This window comes from Thunnus albacares, chromosome 16 (assembly GCF_914725855.1).
Source record: "Thunnus albacares chromosome 16, fThuAlb1.1, whole genome shotgun sequence".
Lineage (NCBI taxonomy): Eukaryota > Metazoa > Chordata > Actinopteri > Scombriformes > Scombridae > Thunnus > Thunnus albacares.
The window spans coordinates 9,848,832-9,870,692 of record NC_058121.1 but is presented as its reverse complement, the minus strand read 5'-3'; the positions used below and the strand labels follow the sequence as shown (position 1 = coordinate 9,870,692).

General features: G+C 39.0%; 1 protein-coding gene across 1 annotated transcript in view; it reads right to left on the bottom strand.

Moving 5' to 3' along the window:
* enpp1 (ectonucleotide pyrophosphatase/phosphodiesterase 1) overlaps nucleotides 1-21,567 on the bottom strand; it is a 33,628-nt gene extending 12,061 nt beyond the window's left edge. Inside the window, exons 1-14 of the mRNA XM_044377116.1 lie at nucleotides 21,033-21,567; nucleotides 16,739-16,811; nucleotides 10,759-10,819; nucleotides 8,217-8,314; nucleotides 8,049-8,128; nucleotides 7,093-7,212; nucleotides 5,847-5,956; nucleotides 5,646-5,711; nucleotides 5,474-5,546; nucleotides 3,861-3,969; nucleotides 2,657-2,788; nucleotides 2,495-2,526; nucleotides 2,228-2,355; nucleotides 524-593 (exon numbers count right to left, since the gene is read on the bottom strand). Coding sequence (XP_044233051.1) covers nucleotides 524-593; nucleotides 2,228-2,355; nucleotides 2,495-2,526; nucleotides 2,657-2,788; nucleotides 3,861-3,969; nucleotides 5,474-5,546; nucleotides 5,646-5,711; nucleotides 5,847-5,956; nucleotides 7,093-7,212; nucleotides 8,049-8,128; nucleotides 8,217-8,314; nucleotides 10,759-10,819; nucleotides 16,739-16,811; nucleotides 21,033-21,167 — 1,287 coding nt within the window. The 5' untranslated portion in view covers nucleotides 21,168-21,567. The remainder of the gene's footprint in view (nucleotides 1-523; nucleotides 594-2,227; nucleotides 2,356-2,494; nucleotides 2,527-2,656; nucleotides 2,789-3,860; nucleotides 3,970-5,473; nucleotides 5,547-5,645; nucleotides 5,712-5,846; nucleotides 5,957-7,092; nucleotides 7,213-8,048; nucleotides 8,129-8,216; nucleotides 8,315-10,758; nucleotides 10,820-16,738; nucleotides 16,812-21,032) is intronic.
* Nucleotides 21,568-21,861: the final 294 nt, after the last annotated feature.

The window sequence follows — 21,861 nt, the reverse complement described above, 5'->3', positions numbered from 1 at the left end:
ACATTGTGGCACAAGTGGCACTTGTTGGATTTCAGCTTTTTGTTGAGTTTGACGGCAGCTGACAGCTGGGCAAAGCAGCAAATGATGGGAGGTAGTTTGATGAAAAACATCAGCACCTCTTGTTGCTTCAAAATCTACTTAACCTGAGCATGGGAGTTAGAAAATTAAGCATGATTTTGGAGTTACTCCCCTCAAAATTATTCAGAGGCTAGTTTCAGTGGTTAATTCAGGTGACTTTTCACATCACCAAATCATCTGTCATGTTCTATTGGTTTGTTATCAGTGAGTTTTTGTCCCATCAGCTGCAATACAGGTTTATATTTATGTCTAACCAGTGAGGTAAATGCCTGTCAAGCATCTATTGTCCAGGCTACTTGAAGTGAACCCCACTTGTGAATGCCTACCGAGTCTTGTGAAACTGTTAATATTTTTTTATAAATGTGTCAATGAATCATCAGGACTTCCTAGATTTCCACAGGATGTGATTAATGTTCACAATAGTCGGCACATACACACATCTGACCTGCATGTTGGTGAAGAGGTTATCAGAGCCGTGAAAACCACCAGCGCAGTACTTGATTTCCTTGCTGTTCCTGAAGAGAGACAACACCTTATCTGAGCAGTCAAAATATACAACGTTGAGACGGACATGAAAAAGAAACAGAAAGTAACTGTTACACCACTCTCATTTAATTTTGAAAGAACAGTTATTCTCACTTCATCTCACTTTAGGGGCAGGGACAAGTTTAATTCAATAAAACCCATAGAGAAAGTCATATTACTGTACAGTGTGACTACATTCTGTATGTTGCATCTGTGTCTAAGTCGACTGAATACATTTTTCAGCCTGAAGCAATTTTCCATGATTACATGGTTACTATTCATCGAAGCGGTTGTGCAACTCCTCTCCAACATCGGCTTCAGGATTGCTATCACTAATTACTGTAAATGATTCAACTTCTGTGAATGCTTAGACTTCTGTGTAGCCAAAGAAAATGACTCCTTAACAATTACTCTAACAGCTCTGGTATCTTAAACAAACTCTAACAAGCTAAGAGTAATTGGTATATATGTCAGATTATTTCAGAGGCAAAATGAACTGTGCTATTTTTAAATGTGGCAACTACAAATGTTTGAGATTCTCCCAAAGCAGTGAAGTAAAAACAAACTGGTTGCTATTCTAATGCAGTGTTATTGGAGATAAAAGATAAGGTAACTATAGTAATTATGTTACGTGGTTTTGCAGCCAAAACAAGTACATAATTTTGTCATCAACTTGCTGAGAGCTTGCTTGCTGCTTAACCCTCCAACAAACGTCTCCACACTCCTGCTCTGGTTAGCAGGTTGGAAACAGAGTCAGTCTGGTATTTGTTTTGGAAACAATGAAGTCGTTTTTGCCAATTTTTACGCTACCATGAGCAGTTTGCAGAATAAAAAGGCACAAGAGGCAAACTTACTGTGTTCGAGTGCTCAACACTTACTTTAAAAGGCCCAGTGAAATGGCAGTAAGGGCATATTTAGCTTCTGGAAAGTGATTGAATGAGTGAATATGTGAGCAGAGAATCACATTGTTCAGGGATTTGATCATATCGCAAAACTGGGCGTGCTTTAGCTCCAGTCTCTGGAGAATTATGTAGGAGCTGTAGAAGACTGCAGGTTACCTTAACCTCAACCATGTTCCTTTTGACATGTAAACAAAACCTTTGCCAACTGACATCCAAACACATACCTCTGATGATATTTCTCAAGTGTGGTTTTGTATGAGGGAGTTAATTAGTCACCCCAAAGCACATTTGATTGGATAAATTATGTACGTTCCCTGGAGCGCAGCAATAAAATATTTTACAGGGAAAAGAAAACGGAGGGTTTCAAATATAAACAAAAAAAACATTTTGACATATATTTGGCACCAAGAAAGAACAACAATTAGGGCAGGCACACAGGATCACAACTTGTAAAATATTTTTTGTTTTACTGGGTCTTTAAAGGTTTTTGACCTCCTGAATTTTCATTTTGGGATAAACCGTGCATTTAATAGACTTGATACAACTCCCTGACACCATTTAATGTGTTGCCCTCGCTTCAGCTTCTTTCTTCCATTCTGCAGTTTGTAAAGAATTAACACACAGAGGTATGTGATTGGCTGACTGCTCGTGTTTCTTGTCCTCCTCTGACTTCTTTTTAGTGCTCCCTGAATTTCCACATCAGCAGCTAGTGGGTCACTTACAGCGCAGCCTGCCAGCCCTTCTTCATATAGAGGTGTCCTTTTTCTATACGTTTGTTGTTCGCAAAATGCATCCGTTTGGGGAGGTTCTCTTTGAGGTAAGGCCTCATTGGCTGATCAGGAGTCCTGCACTTCAGAACAGACACAGACGAGAGGAGAATCAACAGACAGCAGAGGGAGAATGGGTTTGTTTGACATGAAGCCAGGCAAGCACGTAATTTTCCATTCTTGCTATCAATACAATAGTCACATTTGGAATACTTCGCATACCGACAGGTTCTTCACCAGGCCCTCATAGTCGACTGGGGAGAGAGACAAAGGGACATTTATAATGAGGACAAGGTCAGCCACACTGTTTACAAACTAACTGACACTGAGTGATGCTGCAAAGCTGGGAAAAAGGGAAGTTGGGTGTTAGCGACGGGAACTCACAGGAGAAGTAGTCTTCTGGGAGGCGTTTTGGTCTGATGCGAGCAGCTGGGCCTTGGATGATGTCAAAGGCATCAGTGTTGGTTTGGTAAGTGGACACATATGCTGCCTTTTCACACGTCGCCTCCTCCATGCCTGTACATAAATGAAAATATTAATTCTTACAAACTTACTTACAAACAAATGTAGCCATGATAGAATGAAAAATTCAAAGCTTGTGCAACTTTACTGTACTTCCATGATCATATGTAAATGTTTTTGGATGTTTTTTAATGTTTTTAAGTGCTCTTTCCCAGCAGGGCCACTAAGATTTATTTTGCGAGTAATGTGTCTGAAAATAAACACATTTACTGTGTCATCACCACACTTTCACAGCCCTTTAAATTCATGCAGATGCTGTGTGTGATTTTAAGATTCATATCTACAGTACAACATTTGTTGACAACATTTTGGGTGTGGTGGATCTTTCTTTGTTTCCTGTCCTTGATGACGATATCTAGACCAGGACGTTAAAATGAATATCTTCTCTTGGGAATGACGTCTTTGATGAGGATGTCTGGGCAAGGCCCTGAGCCACATTTATTTCAGCACATTGATCTTTAATATACCTAATTACAAGACTAAACATATGGTCTCCAGATGTCCAGAGTAACGTCCTCTCAAAATATCCAAACATCCCACTGAGAACAGATTTTCCCGGTTTACTCCCAGTGAACAGACTCATTTTTCATCAGCTTTCCCTCTGGTATGTGCCTGTAGTTTTCCTGCAACAGGTGCAATGATTCAATCAAGCCAAACATTTGAAGCTGACACTAAGTCTCTAAAGTCCCTCTCAGTGGCGGAAAACGGACCTGTGTCTTACTATTTTGAAACCACAGACAATTAAGATGACTATACCAACTTTATTTCTAAGCAAATGGCATAAAAGTTAAAGAAAGTACAAAAAATGAATTCTATTGCCTCTCAGGCACTTAAAAAATGTCTGTTGTTTTCTTATTATACTGGTTAAAGATGTTTTGATGTTATTTTTGCCTTCTAAACAAAAAGATATGTCACCTGTCTATTATTGACTGGCTTTTTTGACCACATTTCTTTTTTATTATTTTAATTTACTGTAAAATTACTTCTATGTTTATTTGAATCACAGCAAATCTGATTGTGACTTGTCATCATTTGTAATCACAGCTGTGTGGACTAGTTGTCTCACCGTGGTCAGATACGATTATAATGTTGACACAGTTGTGCAGGTTTTTCTGTTTCAGGCCATCCATCAGCATGCCCATAATCCGGTCAACGTTCTTCAAGGCCTCAATGACCTGGGAGCACAACAGCAGTTAAGAGTTAAAGTGTTACTGTGGCAACAAAAAAATGTTCACAAAAACACTGAGTCAGTTTTTCCATGAGTACATTTCAGGAACCATCTTCAGCAAGTGAATCATTAGGAAATATGACATAAAATGGGTTTTGGTTCAAAACTGGGGACGGAGGCAAGATGCTACATGAACAATAAAATAAGTTTAAAAAACAAAACTGGCTTCAACAGTTTTGGTTCCTAGACACTGACAAGGTGAAGTGTTTTAAAGATAATAAAAATCATATTTAACACAATACTTTAAAAGGCATTCAGTATGCGCAGTTCCTCCATGTTTCTTTGCACACTTGCAGTCACATACACAGCAGAAACTATTAGTAGATTAATCAATTTGTCGATCAGCAGAAAAATAATCTGTATCTATTTTGATAATTGACTAATCGTTTAAGACATCTTTCAAGGAACACTGCCAAACATTTGCGGGATCCATCTTGTTTTTGTCCTGTCATGTGATATAGTAATTTGAGTATATTTCAGTTTTAGATAGTTGGTTGAACAAAACATGCAATAAGAAGATGTCACCTTGAGCTTTAAATACTGGTGATCTATTTTCATCATTTTCTAACATTTTATAGACTTAACGTTTAATTGATGAATATACTAGATATTATATTCTTATATTTTTAGTTGAAATATACTCCAAAGCATATCTTAATGTGTAAAGGTGTTGTCAAAGGCTCATTGAACAGCCTGGCAGCAGCACAGAGATATTCCCCTCTCGAGTTTTTAAGCGAGCCTCGTCTTTCTAATCAATCACAGGGGGCCAGAGTCAGGGGTGGGATCTCACAGCTGTCAATTAATACATGAACGCACTTCTGGCTTTCTCTTGTACCAAGGCTCCAAGCTAGCATTAGCTGCTGGAAGACATCGATATCTCTTACTCACAGGCTAGAATGCTCCATTACTTCCACTTCCCAGAAAGAAATCAATACATCGGGTGCACAACAGAGCAGGGAGAGGGAGTGGAGTGGTTTGCTTTAGAGTCTTATGCTAGTGCTAAACAGGAGCTTGACTTCTAGAACTTGCATATTTTAGCTTTAATTGAGAAAAAAGTTGTCAGAGTGATGGATAATTATCCACTTACTAGCTTTTCCAGACATTCAACTGCATCTCATGGCCTTCTTCAATGGATGGAGATTTTTTCAAACCTTCCCTCATATATACGACAATTTCTTATTCCATAGCTGAAGTTCAATACTTCAGTGATGTGGTGACAACCGAGCCATCTCCATAACACGAAAGAAAAATCTGCTGATAAAGACCATGAAATCCAGTTGCAAGCTCTGGAAAAAAGCTAGTGAGTGGACCATGAGTTTAGATTATTTTGTCAAACTACTGCACTGCGTCCAAGGTCAAGAATGGACTTTCCTCTCATTTCTTGTGTTTAGTCTGCTGTTCTTTTAGGTAATTAACTGCCGGCTTGGTTTAATGTTTGGTGAATGACTAACCTCCTTGCTTGCTGGTCCGTAATGATGGCCTGCTGAGTCAGGTTCATCCAGGTACAAAGTGATAAAGTCAGGTCTGAAATCACAGAAGCCACAGTTAAGTGTGATGCTCAGGTGTTTCTTGGAGGGAACTCGCAGCAACGTCTTTGTAATGATAACGAAGAGCACATGATACCTTTCTCCCTGAGGTAAACTGAGCCATTCAAACACCGTCTCCACCCTCTGCTCAAAAGCGATCTTCCTGTGCTCAAAAAGGGTTCATGTAATTTATGAACACATCAACACACAGCAATAAGACCATAACATTTCTTGTCACAATTACAGTGCAGGCATGAATTCAAAGGTAGGTAACATACTGTAATGATGGTGCTCTTACTTATCATATGATTTGTAGAAATTTGGGTAGGTGCCATTGATGTCTACATCTGAGCCTGGCCAGAAGAACGTTCCTGTTTTTTGTTTGTGACGCATGGCGGTGATCCAGACCTAAGGAGAGGAGAGGAGAGGAGAGAAGAGAGGAGATGAAAGGAGAGAAGACAAGAGGAAAAGAGACAAAAGGAAAGAAGAGGAGACATGAGGAGACAAAAGAAGAGGAGAAGAGAGGAAACAGAAGAGAAGAAATGAGACAAAATGAGTGGAGACAAAAGTAGAGGACAGGAAAAAGACAAAAGAGGTGGGGAGAGAACAGAACAGGAGACAAGAGGAGACAGGAGAAGAGAAGAAGATGGGAAACAAGGAGAGAGGAAGAGAGCTTTATGTACATTCATAATTAATTCAGTAAATCTGTGATGTACTAATATCTAACTCATTCATCTCAGTACTTCACAGCAGCAGTGTTTGGTCCATCAGGATAAGTGTAATCCCTCACAGCCCTGACAAGACTGATGGAAATCTAACCACATATTTTATGCTAAATCAATAGCTATTAGACTGATCTGCAGGTAGATGTGTTTTATTCATGAAGCAGACTTGCATAAGTGTATTTTGGCAGGTGCACTTAGTTGTATTGGTTCAAAAGTCATTACAAAGGAATGCATTACTTCAGAATAAATCATTCCACATGGGTCCACCGTTTATCTAGTTCTCCTGTCCTAGAAAGTCATATGGCCGCATGGTGTATTTTCAAGAAGAGCAGGCTGTCAAGTTGAGGAATGAGATTTGAAAACCGCAAAGAATCTAAACAAGCACAACTCGCAGCCCTCACAAGCTGTCATTTAGCACGAGCCTAGTCCATAATTATAAGAAGAAGCACATTACGGGGGGAGCTGATTTCTGAGAGATAAAACTCGGCGCTGTCAGAAAAAACAAGTGTCTCGTGCCATTCACAGACAGACAGCAAATTACAGCTCGATCTGAGCACGATAACATAGTTTTTTTCTACCACAATTCATATGTCTTACACAAGACAAGTGCGTTCTCTTGATTCATGCAGAAAGCATGGGTGTGTTAACTGAACTCTGTCTGGCTCCCAGATGAGTGAAGGGATTGTTATTTCTCACTACTGCCTTGTGGCCTTGCTCAACAAAAACTAAATTCCCACCAACTTTTTTAGCATCACTAATATTTACTGAGCAGTGAATCTGCACCTTTGTATACAGGTCTGGTTGCACAGAGTCACTTACTGGCTCCCCTTGGTACCATTTCGGGTTGAATTTCTCATCAGTTTTCAAGCTGAAGAAAGCGTTTCGGGTCACGTCGTACATCTTGTTGTCTACAATCCCATGAGACTCGGGATAAAGACCCTGCAGGAATCAAAGGTAAAAACACACAGATGAGGCAAAATGCTTTGATATTGTAGCTGCAGGGATTTATACTGATAACCTCCTTTGTCCTCCCTTTCTAACCTAAATATTATCTGTAACCACCACATATCCCAGTTTGTTTTAATTGCAGGAGTGAAATCCACCCTTTAAGCCCCTTGCTTCTGCTCTGCTTCCTCTCCATAAACACATGTAAACCTTTAACCCTCTATAGTAACTTCTCTACATTTATTTCACAGCTATAGCTACTAGTTATTTTTCAGATTAAGCTTTGTCATCTGGAACAAACTTCCAGAAGATCTCAGACTAGAGACAATACTGACTACTTTGAAATTTAAACTGAAGACGCATCTGTTTGCCATAGCTTTAAATCTAAAGTTGCACTTTATGATTTTTATCCTTTACGCTGCCTTTAAAATGATCTTTACCTTTTCATCAAGTGTTATGTATTTTACTCTTCTATTACTTTTAATTCCTTCTAATAGTCGTTTTATTTTTATTGCTATTATTTCTGGTCTTGCATTCGAGCACTTTGGATTTCTTTGTGTAGAAAATGTGCTACATAAATAAACTTGCTTTGCCTGTAACATAATCATTAGCATCAAATTTTACTGATAATACTTCTGTACTTTTACCTAAGTAGAAATGAAGGATTTTTAGTTGTAATAGAGTATTTCTACATTGCTATATTGCTACTTTTACTTAAGTAAAGTATCCAAGTACTTCTTCCACCACAACAGAAAGTCAGAAAAACAACCTGACCAATTGTGTACAATAAATCAACCTCTTAATCTGTGAGCATACCAGAAAACACTTACAGTCACGATACTGTAGTGGTTGGGAAAAGTCTTTGTGGGATAAACAGGCCTCATATATGGCGTTGTTGTACCATAGTTTCCTGCAACACAGTAATATTTAATCACACCAGGATGCCTGGTAAACCATGAAGGGCTGCGGAGTCAACAATGCTCTTGTTGGTGACTTACGTAACTTGTTGATGACAGGAAGGTGGCTGCCGTGATCTTTCAGATACCCCGCCCTGAAACCGTCTAAAGACACCAGAATGAGGGGAGGCCTGGAAAAGCTGAGCGGGAAGACAGAGAGATTCAAATGATGCTTTATGAGGATACTGAGGTGGGTTTGTGAATGGGGGGTGGAATGATTACTCAGCGGGAGACAAGGCTATCTTTGGCACCAGTGGTGTCGGCATGGTAGTGTGGTAAAGTAAGTCTGTGTACAGAGGATACAAAGCAGCTCTTTGACTGAGCCGGCAAGCGGAGGAATTAAGTCAAATCGCAGACCACACACAAAAACACAGGGAGGAGAAGTGGCAGACAAATGTGACTGATGATTATGAATCAGACACGAGTCTCAACAGATTTCTGTTCCCAAAAGAAAGGCATGGTCTCATCCTGTCTCACTGGAAGTACAGAATTGATCACGTAGTTTTTGTTTCATCATCCTCTTTTCACTATGAGAGTTACAAGTTATTGCTATATAACCCATAGTGAGTTATACAGTTATCAAAACATCATGCTATGTAGAGCTGAGTATCAAACCACCAACCAAACTGAGTCAGTGGTATTGAGCAACGAGGTGTCAACGTTTCGAAAGGTGGTTTTCTAACCAACTTCTTTGATCAAAATTTTTTGTGATCAAAATCAGGAAACTTTTCTACTGCAACTTAAACCTGTATAGCACTTCTTTGTTTAACGTCAATGCATTGGGCAGTTTGGCATATTGTGTTAAGTTAAAATAAAGAATTAAACATTCCCCAAACTAACACATCAAAAGAGTTTTGTTTCAGTAGTATCAGTCTAAAAGGTTGATATGGTGAACGCACTGGCTAAGAACAGCATATTTACATATCCAGCAAATACAAAGCAACATTTATATTTGTTTCTGTCCACCTGATGTCAATATTAACTCTTCTTTTAGCTCTGTTTTTGCTCTCTACCAACTCCTGAGGGAAATATTCAGCTCTGCAGCTGCTAAATGCTCCTCTACTGACAACTTTAGCATTTGGTGCTAAGCAGGTAGAGTACTGTACAGTGGTTGTATCAGAGTTTTTTTATTAAAAACAGCTGCATCCTGCAACTGGAAATGAGGTAAATGAGAGCGATGAGAATGAACCAAAACAGTAAACCAAAACAATGAGCTGAAAGACACTATAACACTCTAGAGCTTTAAAGAACTGCAAAGTTGGCTAAGCTCTTTCTAACCTAAAGAGCTTTGACGGCGAGTTCGTACAACGTGTCTTCAGACCACGTCAGAAGGCAAAAGTATCGACAGCTGTTCCAAATGGTCACATTCAAGAATGGGGTGAAGAGCCAGCTGTCATAGAGATAACTGTTTAAATATGTTGATAACAGCTCAGTCTCTCCTGGTCTTGGAAGAGTTTCATAGTGTTGCACTCGTCTGTATACACAAAAAGTGACAGAAGTAGTTTAATAAAGAGTTAAAAAAAGAAAACCCTGCCACACACCTGGCCAATGTCTGCGTGGAGTGTGTGACAGGAGCTGTCAGACACAGCCTGCCCAATTCCAACATCGGATATGTTTTGGGGGGAGAGGGTTTCTGAAGTTGTTTGGCTATTCGACAAGCACTTCTGCTGAAGCATAATCAGTGGGGCTTGCCCTTTAATTGTCTGTGGGTTTGTCACTACAGTACAAGTGACACCCTTTACATAACAAAGTCATTTAATCCTTTGTTGATAAATATTAATTAGTATAACTTTAATAATAATACATTCCTAAAGTCTTCATAACACCTTATGATGTTCTGCTTACTACTCATGATTTTGTACAGCAAAATAATCTGCACATTTAAAAACATCAACATGTAAAAAATGTTTGCATTCAGCATTTTTCAAAAGAACTTCTTTGCGTGCAAAGGGCAAACCACACATGACGTAGAGGTGTGGTTTACCAACAGAAACAAAATGAGGAAAGCCAACAAAACGAGTGGTGTAAGATGCTGATATAAAAAGACAGACAGACAACATTACACGTGTTTAAAAGATATTTTTACAAACCAAATGTAGCTTCATTTGGAGCAAAAGGTTTTTTTTTCCATAGTATAATGGGTCTGTCTGGGGTAACTCCTTTACTAAGCAGCAACACACACACATGTGACCACACACTCACACAATTACTCACATTACCCAGTTTCCATAGAGAATGGGACTTTTTCCACTGAACCAACACCATCATAAAAGAACAAGTCATGTGTTATTTACAAACTTCTTAAAAAAACTAAGATGAACACACTGAATAGTTACAGAAAAGCCTTTCTATTTTCTGTTTAATTTTCACTAAGAACCACCTACTGGGAACAATGGTCTCCACTCATGATAAGGGTGGGCGACACAACTGAACAGCTTTATTCTCAGCACCAAAACATGGTGAAAGATATTGTACAAAGAGGAGCAGAGGAGCTGATGTAGGGCAAACTAGGGCAGAGATTTGAGATATTATTTTCTACCAAATCCACATCAGTTACAGCAGCAAAACAAGAGTATTGTATTACCCAGATGGACACTGTGGCTGTTCAGTTTCCTCGAGGGCCTCCTGCAGCCAAAACCCTTCATCTGGAAAAGAGAAGAGTTGTCAAAGTTGTGTTTTTGGTATACAATATGTTTCTCTGAGCTACTGTGACTGTAACACACGATACTAATGTCAGTAGGCAAGGCAAGTTTATTTGTACAGCACAACAACAAGGCAATTCAAAGTGCTTTACATAAAACATAAAAGGCTTCAAGACAGACTGTAAAAGCAACATAAGGCAATATAAAAAGACATTTAAATACTATTAAAAAGTGTTAAATTGGAAATACAAATAAGCTAAAATAGAATCAGACAGATAAAACAGGAGAGTAGAAGTTACAGTGCAGTATAAGATAGTAATCGAAAGCCTCCAATTTGATTTCAAAATAGGCATCGGCAAAAAAAAAAGAAAAGTCTTCAGTCTTCATTTAAAAGAACTGAGAGTTGCAGCAGACTTGCAGTTTTCTGGGAGTTTGTTCCAGATATGTGGTGCATAAAAACTGAAAGCTGCTTCTCTGTGTTTAGTTTCGACTCTGGGGACAAAAGGCAGACTTGTGCCAGATGACCTGAGAGGTCTCAATGTTTCATAATGTAGCAGAAGATCAGAAATGTATTTTGGCCCTAAACCATTCAGTACTTTATAAACCAACAGCAGTATTTTAAAAGCAATTCTTTGACAGACAGGAAACCAGTGTAAAGGTCTGAGAACTGGAGTGATGTGGTCCACTTTTTTGGTCTTAGTGAAGACTCGATCAGCTGTCTGATTGATTTTTTAGAGACCTGTAAAGACACAGTACAGTTATAGTAGTCGAGTCTCGAGTTATGATAAATGCATGCAAGTTTTTCCAAATATTTTGCTGAGTCCTTTAATTCTTGATATATTCTTCAAGTGATTGTAGGCTGTCTTAATGTGGCTGTTGAAATTCAGGTCTGAGTCCATGACTGGATGGAAACGCATTTTCTTTTATCGATTTTCTGGAGTTTCTATTAAAATTTGTGCTAGATTTGGACGGGAACCTGACTGAAGTCTTTCCACTGATCCTTGGAACTAAAAGAAAGCACAACTCTGTGAACCACATGACTATGTTATGTAAGAGAGATCTCATGAACAAATACAAAATAGTCAACTATTACATTTTTAAATTTTTGCTGGATAGCATATGTTCACAAACAACAGAAAACATCTGGACTTTGTTTTCATGGAAACAAAACAGTGAATAAACAGTAACCAACTAATTTTTTTGAATATTTTTGTTTTGAGGCAATACAAGCACCTTGAAATAGGGCACATTACTACCTCAAAATCATGTAATTTACATGATTTAAGTTAACTTAAGTGAATTAAAGGAAACTACAGCATCTCATAATATTTGCAGATCTTTTGAAGTGGCATTAATAGATTTTTGGGGCACAATGGGGCAGCAAAACAAGTTGTAAACATGACATTGAGTGAACGTGTTAGCAAACAGTCGCCTATTCACACACACCGAGCAGAAATAGAGCAACATTAACATCATTTGGAGTTGTGGCCACCTGGTGAATGCAAGTCCAACTTTGTCTTTCTGCTGTTTGGTGCTGAGCAGGTACTGTACAATGGGTTTATTAGAGCTGTGAGTAAACAGCTGAAAGTGAACCAAAACACTTAAGTTGCAGACAGTAAAACCAAAATAAGTGTAAAGGAGCTAAAACGCTCTGTAGAGCTGAGGGGACTTGCTGAGTGGGGTGATAATTTCATAGTTCATAGTTCATAGATAGTTTCAAATACAAGCAGTCATGTGTTCCATTGTTAACAGAAAACTATTCATCAGTGCACCCAGTGTATTAAATTTAAAAAATATTTGAGGGGAAACTTTTAGCCCCACTGTTTAAAAAATTAGGGCATTCACAAAATTTTGGAGGCACTTTTAAAAAATAGTAATTAGTGCATAAAGTTTCTGTTTTCAATGTAAAATGAGCCCAGATTAAAATGTATACAGTAATCACCACCTTGTGTAACCACCTCAGTAAACACCGTCCCATTTGTGATAATTATCTATATTTTCTAACTAAAGGTGTTCCAGTGATACACAGTGTTCGGGCAAACACTGATTACATTACTTGTCCATCGCCCCCACAGTCATTTTGCTTTTTTTATAGAAATAAAACCCAATTAGTTTATTTTTGCATATGAACGCCCACATTCATCGAATAAAAAAACCCAACCACAACAACAACCTAATTTATAAAAATACTCAGTGGTGTGTTATCAATACCTAGTCATTAGTCGTACGACAGACGCTACCATTATAAACTGAAAGTGTCTGCACCATAACTGTCTGCAGCAGCAGCAGAGTTGCAGTAGAGTAGCGGAGGGAGACGTCTGTCCTCCCTCCTGCTCCCTGCTGTAAACACACGTAGCTGTCAGCCAGCAGCTGCTCTCATGTCTCCCTGGGTTTTGGTGCTTGTTTTCGGCAGAAATTCTCCCGCTCTTTGCCTGCTCACGCTGCTCTCGGATGGTAGGCGGATTGCTCCATGGATGTATTGAGCTATACTGTTAACTTCATACTCTGTGCTTTGCAGCTTCACAATCACACACGCGCTCTCTAACTCTCAACCGCATACTCGCTATGCACTGAGCTATTCTTTAAAGGAGCTACAGCACAGGTATAACTCATTTAGTTTAGATAACATCTTAAAATACATTTTTAAAAAATCCCTGATGCTTAGGCCCAGTGAGGGGTCAACTCAGCCCAGCAGGCCGCTGGACTTGCAATATACTGGTGGAAACCCTGATGATGAGCTCATGATGATATTTAATGGGCTTGATCTAATTAGATTCAGCAAAAGTTCTGGGCGGGGGGATAATGTCATATTCAGACCTCCTACAAGTCAAAACCAGTCTAACTTCGATGATTTCATCATTGTGGGTCTGATACATTGCATGCCACAGCCTCAGGTGTTTTCACAAAATTACAGACTAGTAGCTACAAGTACTGTCAAAAGAGCCAAAATGAGTGTAATATTCCCTCTTTATTGATGCTGTTCTGGAAATAACTTAACTTCATTTCATCTCCAAATTTCACTGGGGAAAAATGCACTGATTACGTCAGTTAGCAGGCTAGACACAATAGCTAATTAGATGCTCAGCTACAGCACATTAAACAATTTTTTTGCCTAAGCTGGTAAATATAAAATTATTTTTTTCAATTCTTGGGGGCAGTTTTAAGAAGCATTCTGAGATTTCAAAGGCAAGGGCATTTTTGCCCTTGCCCACCGTTAATTTCTGACACAACTTTAAAATCCAACTAAAATCCCATTCAATCATCCCTCTTTGCAGTGAAAAATAATGTCAACATGTTTCTTAATTGTATTATTAATGGTTTTGTATAATTAGAATGAAGAAAAAAGGGTCTTTGAGGATATATCAGAAATGCTTCTTTCTATCTCAGCCAGCTGGGCAGGCGTGTCAAAGGTTTGTTTGATTGTCATTAGCTGGCAGGCACACAGTGCTACAACGTACGGAACAGAGACAAAGTAAACAAACAGGGCAATGACCAAACCAGCATCTCACAGGTCCAAAGTCATGTTTTCAGGTATCTTTACGTGCTCTTTAATGTGCGTGAGTGGTGCACTTTTCCCCAGTGAATTATTTTTTTTGTGGCTTGTTCAATAAGCTAAGGTGCAGGGCAAGATGTGTGTTCATGTTTGGTAAGTTAGATAAGAAGGAGACTTTAGCAGGGAAACTCATGTGGGTTGTTGTTGTTCAGAGTCTGTGGCTCGTATGGTGTGGAAGGGTGTTATCAGGCTCAGTGTGACTTTTTGCTCTGCCTATGATGACATGATAAAATGATAAAACAATTAAACGCCAGCTGATAATTAATCATCAAGTATTGTACAAAGTACGGACACACGGTATAAAACCCTAAAACAAATACAATATAACCTACATTGTTTTCCCTTGAGCAGCTCCTGTAACTTTTGGAAACAAACTGTTTTTGGACAAGGACACTCCCACGGATAAGGTGACTCAATCCAAGAAACTTTAAGTCACCTATTTCACCTTCTAAGCAACTGCCAACCCATAGGTCAACCCAAGCCTGCTGACTGGACATATGACAGAGCGAAACTTAGCATGTTGGTGAGAAAGCCCCTCCTCACTGCCTCTCCAGGCCAGCAGTGTGGTTTGGACCGAATACGGGGATGCTCTGTCTCAGGAGACAAGTTGCTGTGGTCAGTAATCCACGGGAAAACCCACTCTCAGTATTTTACACTACATGCTCTGTAAGCCTCTGTGGAAGAAGTGGAGGTTTGGGTTATTTTTATTGCTTTTCATCTCTTTCCAAAGTCCTTGAAAGCAGCTTTATGAAAGATGTAGACGTTCCAACAAAGTTAGAGATTTTTCGTGAGCGCAAAGGCAAAATGTATTCTTCCCATATGGCTTTCATGTTAGCTGAGTAGGAAATATAAGTTAAAGGGAAATGCCACAGCAGAGAGAGCACCCCACCCAGGCTGGAGACAGCTGCCCACATTCACCACCGCTGCCCCTGAAATGGAAGAGGGGTGTTTTGGCACAGCGGTTTGCAACAAAGAATATACTGACGCCGCTGCCCACGTCTAACCAGATGGAATCTATAGCTGGAGAAAACATGCCAGTCTTGGGTGAACATTCCTGTCTCCCTTGGAAGTGGGTTTATGACATGTTTTGTAACAGCAGGCAAAAGAATCCATATCACACCACCCTGACAGACTCATATCCTGTGAACAAATCATACTCATAGGCAGTCTCACCTCTCAGTCTCTCTCTCACTCCCTTCCTTCTCGACTGGCTGGCTGGTTACTTGACCCTCCTTCACAGTTGCTTTAAATACTCCCAATTTGGAATTTCTGAGCGATCTGCAGTGGGACGTTAAGAGTTTCTACCTTGTAGGTAGACTTCCTGGAAGCCTAAACAGTAGTTTTATAGCCTCACAGTAGCAGGATGCAGGCTTGTTTGCCCCTCTACCTACTCACAACTTGTAGTATGTGTTTTCACCAACCCTTTCTGAAGAAATGTTCCAAAATGTAATCTGAGATGGTTATTTCCGTCTGTCACTCTCAGTTGCTCTCAAAGTAACTTCATTCAGTGCCTGTGTCAAGGAGTGAAGGCTGACAAAAAGCTTATATTTACATGTAGGTGAAAGCAAGAGCAGCTGAACTTTTTGGCATTTATGTATAGATAAATCTGTTAAATCTGTGAGAATTATTTCATTAAAAATGGCACTGTGTGTATGGGGGGAACAGGGGTTTAAATGTGTTTTTTTTCCATTTTTCATTACCTGCACTACACAGATCTTCGAAGTTAAAGCCCCTTTTTAAGTGATTAGCTATCAAATTACTCTGGTGACATTATGTTTCTGTCTACAGAAAAATAAGACAATGCCATTTGCTTTCAGCCCAATTATTGTAGTGTCCTCAAGTCAGATCTTTAAATAAATAGTTTGGGAAATACACTTTCTGACAGACAGACAGATGACAAGATTGTTACCACTCTTGTATATGTATGGTAAATATGATGCTAACGTGAGCACATGGTTAGCCTAACTTGGCACAAAGACTGGAAATAGTAGGAAACAGCTAGAATGGCTCTGTCCAAAGCTAACAAAATCTGCCTACCAGCACCTTTAAAGCTCATTTATTAACGTGCTATATTTTATTTGTTTAATCTGTACAGATACCGAAGTGTAAAAATGACAATTGGCGAATTGTCATTTTTTACCTTAGATTTTTGTATAGGTGCGTCCGTGTTTGTGCACAAGAAACAAACACAAGTGGGACCCACAGCATCAAAACATTGCTCCATAGCAAAATGGCAAATGGCAACCTAACTATAAGTGAATTCTGCTAACGAGCACTCCTACTACAACTGGTCACTGAGGATACACAAATGGTGTGGAAACATAGCTGTACAATCAACTTTATGTAGGTCAATTAACAGTGACGCCTACCTTTCTCATTGCTGCTCTTTTTCAGGGAAAGCACCACAGCAAGGATGATTGCCAGTAAACACAGCGGCAGTACCTAAAATACAGAAGACACATGTCAGAATTTTTGTTAAGATTAATGAAGATAATAGTTTATTTATCACATGTAGATGCAAACAAACACAGCTGACAGTGTTTAGATTGAACTCTTGGGTCTGGTGAGAAAGAAAAACAAGAGGTAAGCGACTCCTCAAGCCACAAGAGTCAAACAGTCTACTGCACTGTGAGTTGAAAACCTGCTCTGATATGTGATTCATCTAAAATAGTTTGGTTACTACTAATGGCAGACCATCTGTTCCTATTACTGTTTGCAGTTACCAAATACCTTCTAATTTAATGTAAAAAATGAAAAAGTGAACAAAACAGAATCAAATTTAAACAGAGAAATACAGCCAATTTGGACATTTTATGGGAGATGCTACTGTGCATGGTTAAAATGTCCTTGGAAGAAGTTTAAATTTTATTCTACTGGTACTCTAAACACACTCTAGTGTCAGCTAAATGCTTTGTTACCCTAATATAAACATACTGCAACAGGCTTCTGGCTCTACACAAGAATACATAAATAAAGGCATTTTGCTGAACCTCCTTTAATCATTGGACTTTAATGTTTATTCTTGACAGATTTAAGGTCATACAGCGAAAGTTGCTGAGAAAAGAGGGGCTGTATTTTATTTCCTTAACCCAGAGATGCTAATCATTCCCACTTTTCCCCATACACCATCTCCAACCATCCAAATGTTGCTCATGGCCCTCTGTAGGCCAGTCAAAGCAGCACGGACGACTAGCTGCTTCTTGATCGGCTGCTTTGCTTGTAAAGCTGCCTGCTCACTGGGGGTGAAGAGTTTGTAATTAGAGGGGCGTTTCAAAGACGTCTCAATCAGTTTATTTAGAAAGGGGGGAGGTGTACAGCAGTACTATCATTTCTGCATATTATGAAGCCCCCGCTACACCCAAACCAGGCTGTTCATCATGGTTCTTAAATCAGCACAGAAGTTGAAAGCTGGTTTGAAACTTTGATTTAAAATGTGCTGCTAGTTTTACAACATTATTTGGTCCTGTATGTCAATGACTGTGAAACTTTTTGGCTTGTGGCACCTTTAAAGGTTCACAGTTTGTCTTAAAACAACAAAGCGGTGTCCATATGAACATTGAAGGAGATTTAACTTACTGTAATCTTTACTCCTACATACTGACCATTAAAAGATCCCTTCCTAAAGAGATTTCAATGTAAGTGATGGGGGACAAAATCCACAGTCCTCAATCTGTGAAATGAGGCTTCAGCAGTCTGGGTCAGTCATATGTGTCTTTTTAGTCTTTTTTTTCCCTGTTCAGCTGCAGTGGAAGGAAAAGATGTTCAAAGCTTAATGTTCATATGAGCACCTGACTATTGTTTTAAGACAGACTTAAAATTGTGAACCTGTCCTTTGAAATAAAGAAATGTATACTTATGACCCATTATCACAGTTTATTAGAAATACAACATGTCCATGAAAGTCCATTGTGACCCCTCAGATTTATCTTGGGACTCTCAGCAATAGTTTGTTTGTCTGTATTAGTTGTTTGTGTGTCTCGCTTAATGTGGGTATAATTTTATGTAAATGTGATTTTTGATTTGCATTAAAATAAAAAATGAACAAACTAAAAACTAACCACACAACATTGTCCTGTGTAGAGACTGAATCCAACACTGAAAGCTATCATTTCAGAGTGAGTCACTGTAAAAATATCAACTTACACTGCACAAATACATAATCAGGTTTTCCTCTGTTGTAACCTTGTAACCTCTGTTGCTACGGCAAGTGTCTCAAACAAATCCAAATCTTATCTTTTAATATATTAGTCATTAAAATTCAATCTTACTGTATTTATCTTGTGTTTTCTTATCCTTTTGCCAGTTTTGAAATATATATTTTTTCACATGGAAAAACTTACAGATTTGCTTATTTCAGTTTTATCTTCAAAATTAAAACCAGTTACTTACACAAAGCTGAATAAAATACATGAATCCAACAAAAGCTCACTTGTTAGACAAATTGAAACCACACACTGCTGGACAATGGGAACAAATGACGTTAAGTAACCCACGTGGGAGGTGTTTTTATGTGTTTTAGAACAAATAGGCCCCTCTGACTTCACATTAGATAAGATATTTTCATGGTGCAGTCATTCATGCCTGTTAATTAACTCATGCTGCAAAGCTGTGGTAGTGTTCAGTTAGTCTCAAAACCAGGCTTGTGGGAATCCTCCACCACGAGTAATCCATTTAGTGTGATTCACATACGTATATTCTTATTTTCTCCAGTTATAGGTGAAAACACAGAGAGAGTATGATAGGGGCTTTTGGACGGGCTCCTTTGGAAAGCTTTTAGACGTGGTCCTTGTGGGTTGTGAAAGTAAACAGTCTGTGTGGTTGAAACCTACACGTCTGACACTTAAATACACTGGATTACAACAGGGATCTGGTGAAACTGTCAAACTAGACAGCATGAAAAATATCCACAAGGCATGAAAAAATACCTTACTAGAGTGCACATCTTTAATGAGTAAGCCTCATGTTAGTGCTTTTTTTTGTCCATTTTAGCCCCAAGATGTTACAATCATCCTTCTGCAAGACCTTAAATAACACTGCAGTGTAACACATACCGGTATTACAATGACTAACAGATGTATGTTGGCTCATGTATGTCAGGACATAGCATATTGTAGTCTAGACTTTACCACATGTGTATCTAATCAGTGCCAGGCAGACTGCAGAGCTTCTCCTGGAGCCGAAAACACTGGTTCCCATGGTTTTAGTTGGAGTTTGCCAGTAAATAGTTTGAAAGGTGTGTATACTATCAAAAGATTCTCCGATCTGTACAGTTCATATTTAACTGATGAGTTAGATTGGTATGTACAGAGAGCTAAAGAGACTGCTTATACTGTGGTTTAACCATTCTTACACATATGTTTTAGCCTGATTAATCAATTAGTTTCATTCTTGAATGTATATTCCAAACCACAGCTGTGTAAAAGCAGTACTTATACCATATAGAAGCATTTTTCTTTGCAGTTCTTTCAAGTGTGTGGTTTAAATCATCATGAAAAGCTCCAAATGTATCCCAGATTTTGCCTCTCTATGAATATGTGTGGTTAGTCTCCCATGCCGTGAACAATAAAAGCTGAAAAAGGAATACAAAGAAAACAGTGAAGCATATTCTCATCCAGGTCATAAGAGAGCTACTCAGTTTGGTTTTGAGGAACAGGAGTGGCGTAAAATACTGACTTTCAGCAAAATTCGGTCCAAGAGCAGCAACACAAGCTCTAAAAATTTCATGAGTCAAAGGCTACTAAAAGTTCTGAATACACCCTCAACTATATGTGTGAAGCCGCATGCTGCACAGTGGACACTTTTATCCAAATTACATTATGTAAAAGGGAAACTGACACTCTGACTTCAGCAGCGTGCCAAGATGCTAAAACTAAACACACACAACCAGCCACATGTCTGTGTCTGTTGCCTGTGTCCTCTCTAAACTCTAAACATCAAGAATGCCATCTGAAATAGTGGACTACTGCAGAACAAAGTGGCCAGTCGTGCGTAAAAATCCTGCTATCTGACTGTGAGACTGCACCAAACTTCCAGCTGAAACTTCACACTGTTGCGTCACCAACATCACTGTAGGTGCAGGAACAACTGTAGTTCATCCTCACCTGCAGAGACACTCCTGGCCTCTGTCTTTTTGCACTGAAGTGAAAACATTTTGTTTCCACGTTCACACTGGCAGCTCTGACACTCTAAGCTGTTTGGCAGCTGTGGATTAATGACACAGGGAGTAAACAGTGCACAAAGGCAGACCTGAGGTTGTGGTTTAATGTTTTCTGGTGATTCATTATATTCCCTCATGATGAAGTAAGGCACAGTCGCTGTAAAGTCAGTATCTGAGAGAGTTTATGGACACATTTAATGTATTACAGTGATATTACAGTGCCTTACAAAAGATATAAATGATAAAAATGACATTTAAGTGACTATATAAAGTTAAATACCAATATAATGTAGACTTTTACATGAATATAACAGTATGGTTAAAGGTGCAGGAATTTTGTTACAGTTTTAAAGGCATTTAAAAGTTTTTGACACATAAATGAGCTGTATGAGCTCAACTTTTAGAGTGTGAAAGTAAATAACTGCTTGCACTCCTGAGCAAGAGAAGTGTCCTTTAGTTTTAGTTAAAACAAAGAGGTAGGGAGATATTAGTGCCTTTGAACGTACCACACTAATGATTTTACAGTGGTTGCTCCTCTTCCTTCTCCTGCCAGTGTTTTCTCTTTGACCCTCCAACTCTGATGTCCCAAATAAAGACGCAGCTTGCTCAGCCGACCGCTCCTCTCCTTTAGTTACCGCCATGCTGCTGAGCGCACCAAAAAAACCCCTACAGCCAGTGTTTTCCAGGAGAGACTGAGTGGCAGCAGAGGTTTCCTGCTGAGGAATATATGCCGTGACTCCCTGCTAAAGTGTAGCACCGCCTTGTTTCTGAACGACGTCTCCAAGTTTACAGAGCGGCCGCGTGCGACTGATCAGAGAGGAGGCTGATTGAAGAGGGCAGAGCAGACCTCAACAGTCTGCTATTTTGGCTCAAGTATTATTTTCCCATTACAGTCTGCTCACCAGTGACTCTGATACTTTGCTGCTTTAGAGAGAAATTGTCGTTTTAATTAAAAATACGCACAACTCATTCATTCATGGTCATACATGTGTCAGAGTGTGTTGACCATGCCTGAATGATCAGCTGTGAAGAAAAGAGTTCAACAGTAGCTTAATTAGCTGCTGAGGAACTTTAATGATTTACTGTACAGGTGACTGACTGCTGCCGCCACCTTGTGGTCAGACTGTAGTAGTGCAATTAAATAAAATAAAAAACATTAGACTGCTGCAGAAAATGTACCTGACTAATGGTTTTCTTCGTAAAACTAAAACAAAGCATTATTAAATTCTGTTTTCGCAGCAAATTTTTAAATCAGCCTTAATAATAATTAATTTAAAAAAGTTAATTATTTAGAGCTTAAGAATTTCCCTAAAATCATGCAAAATCAACATCTTT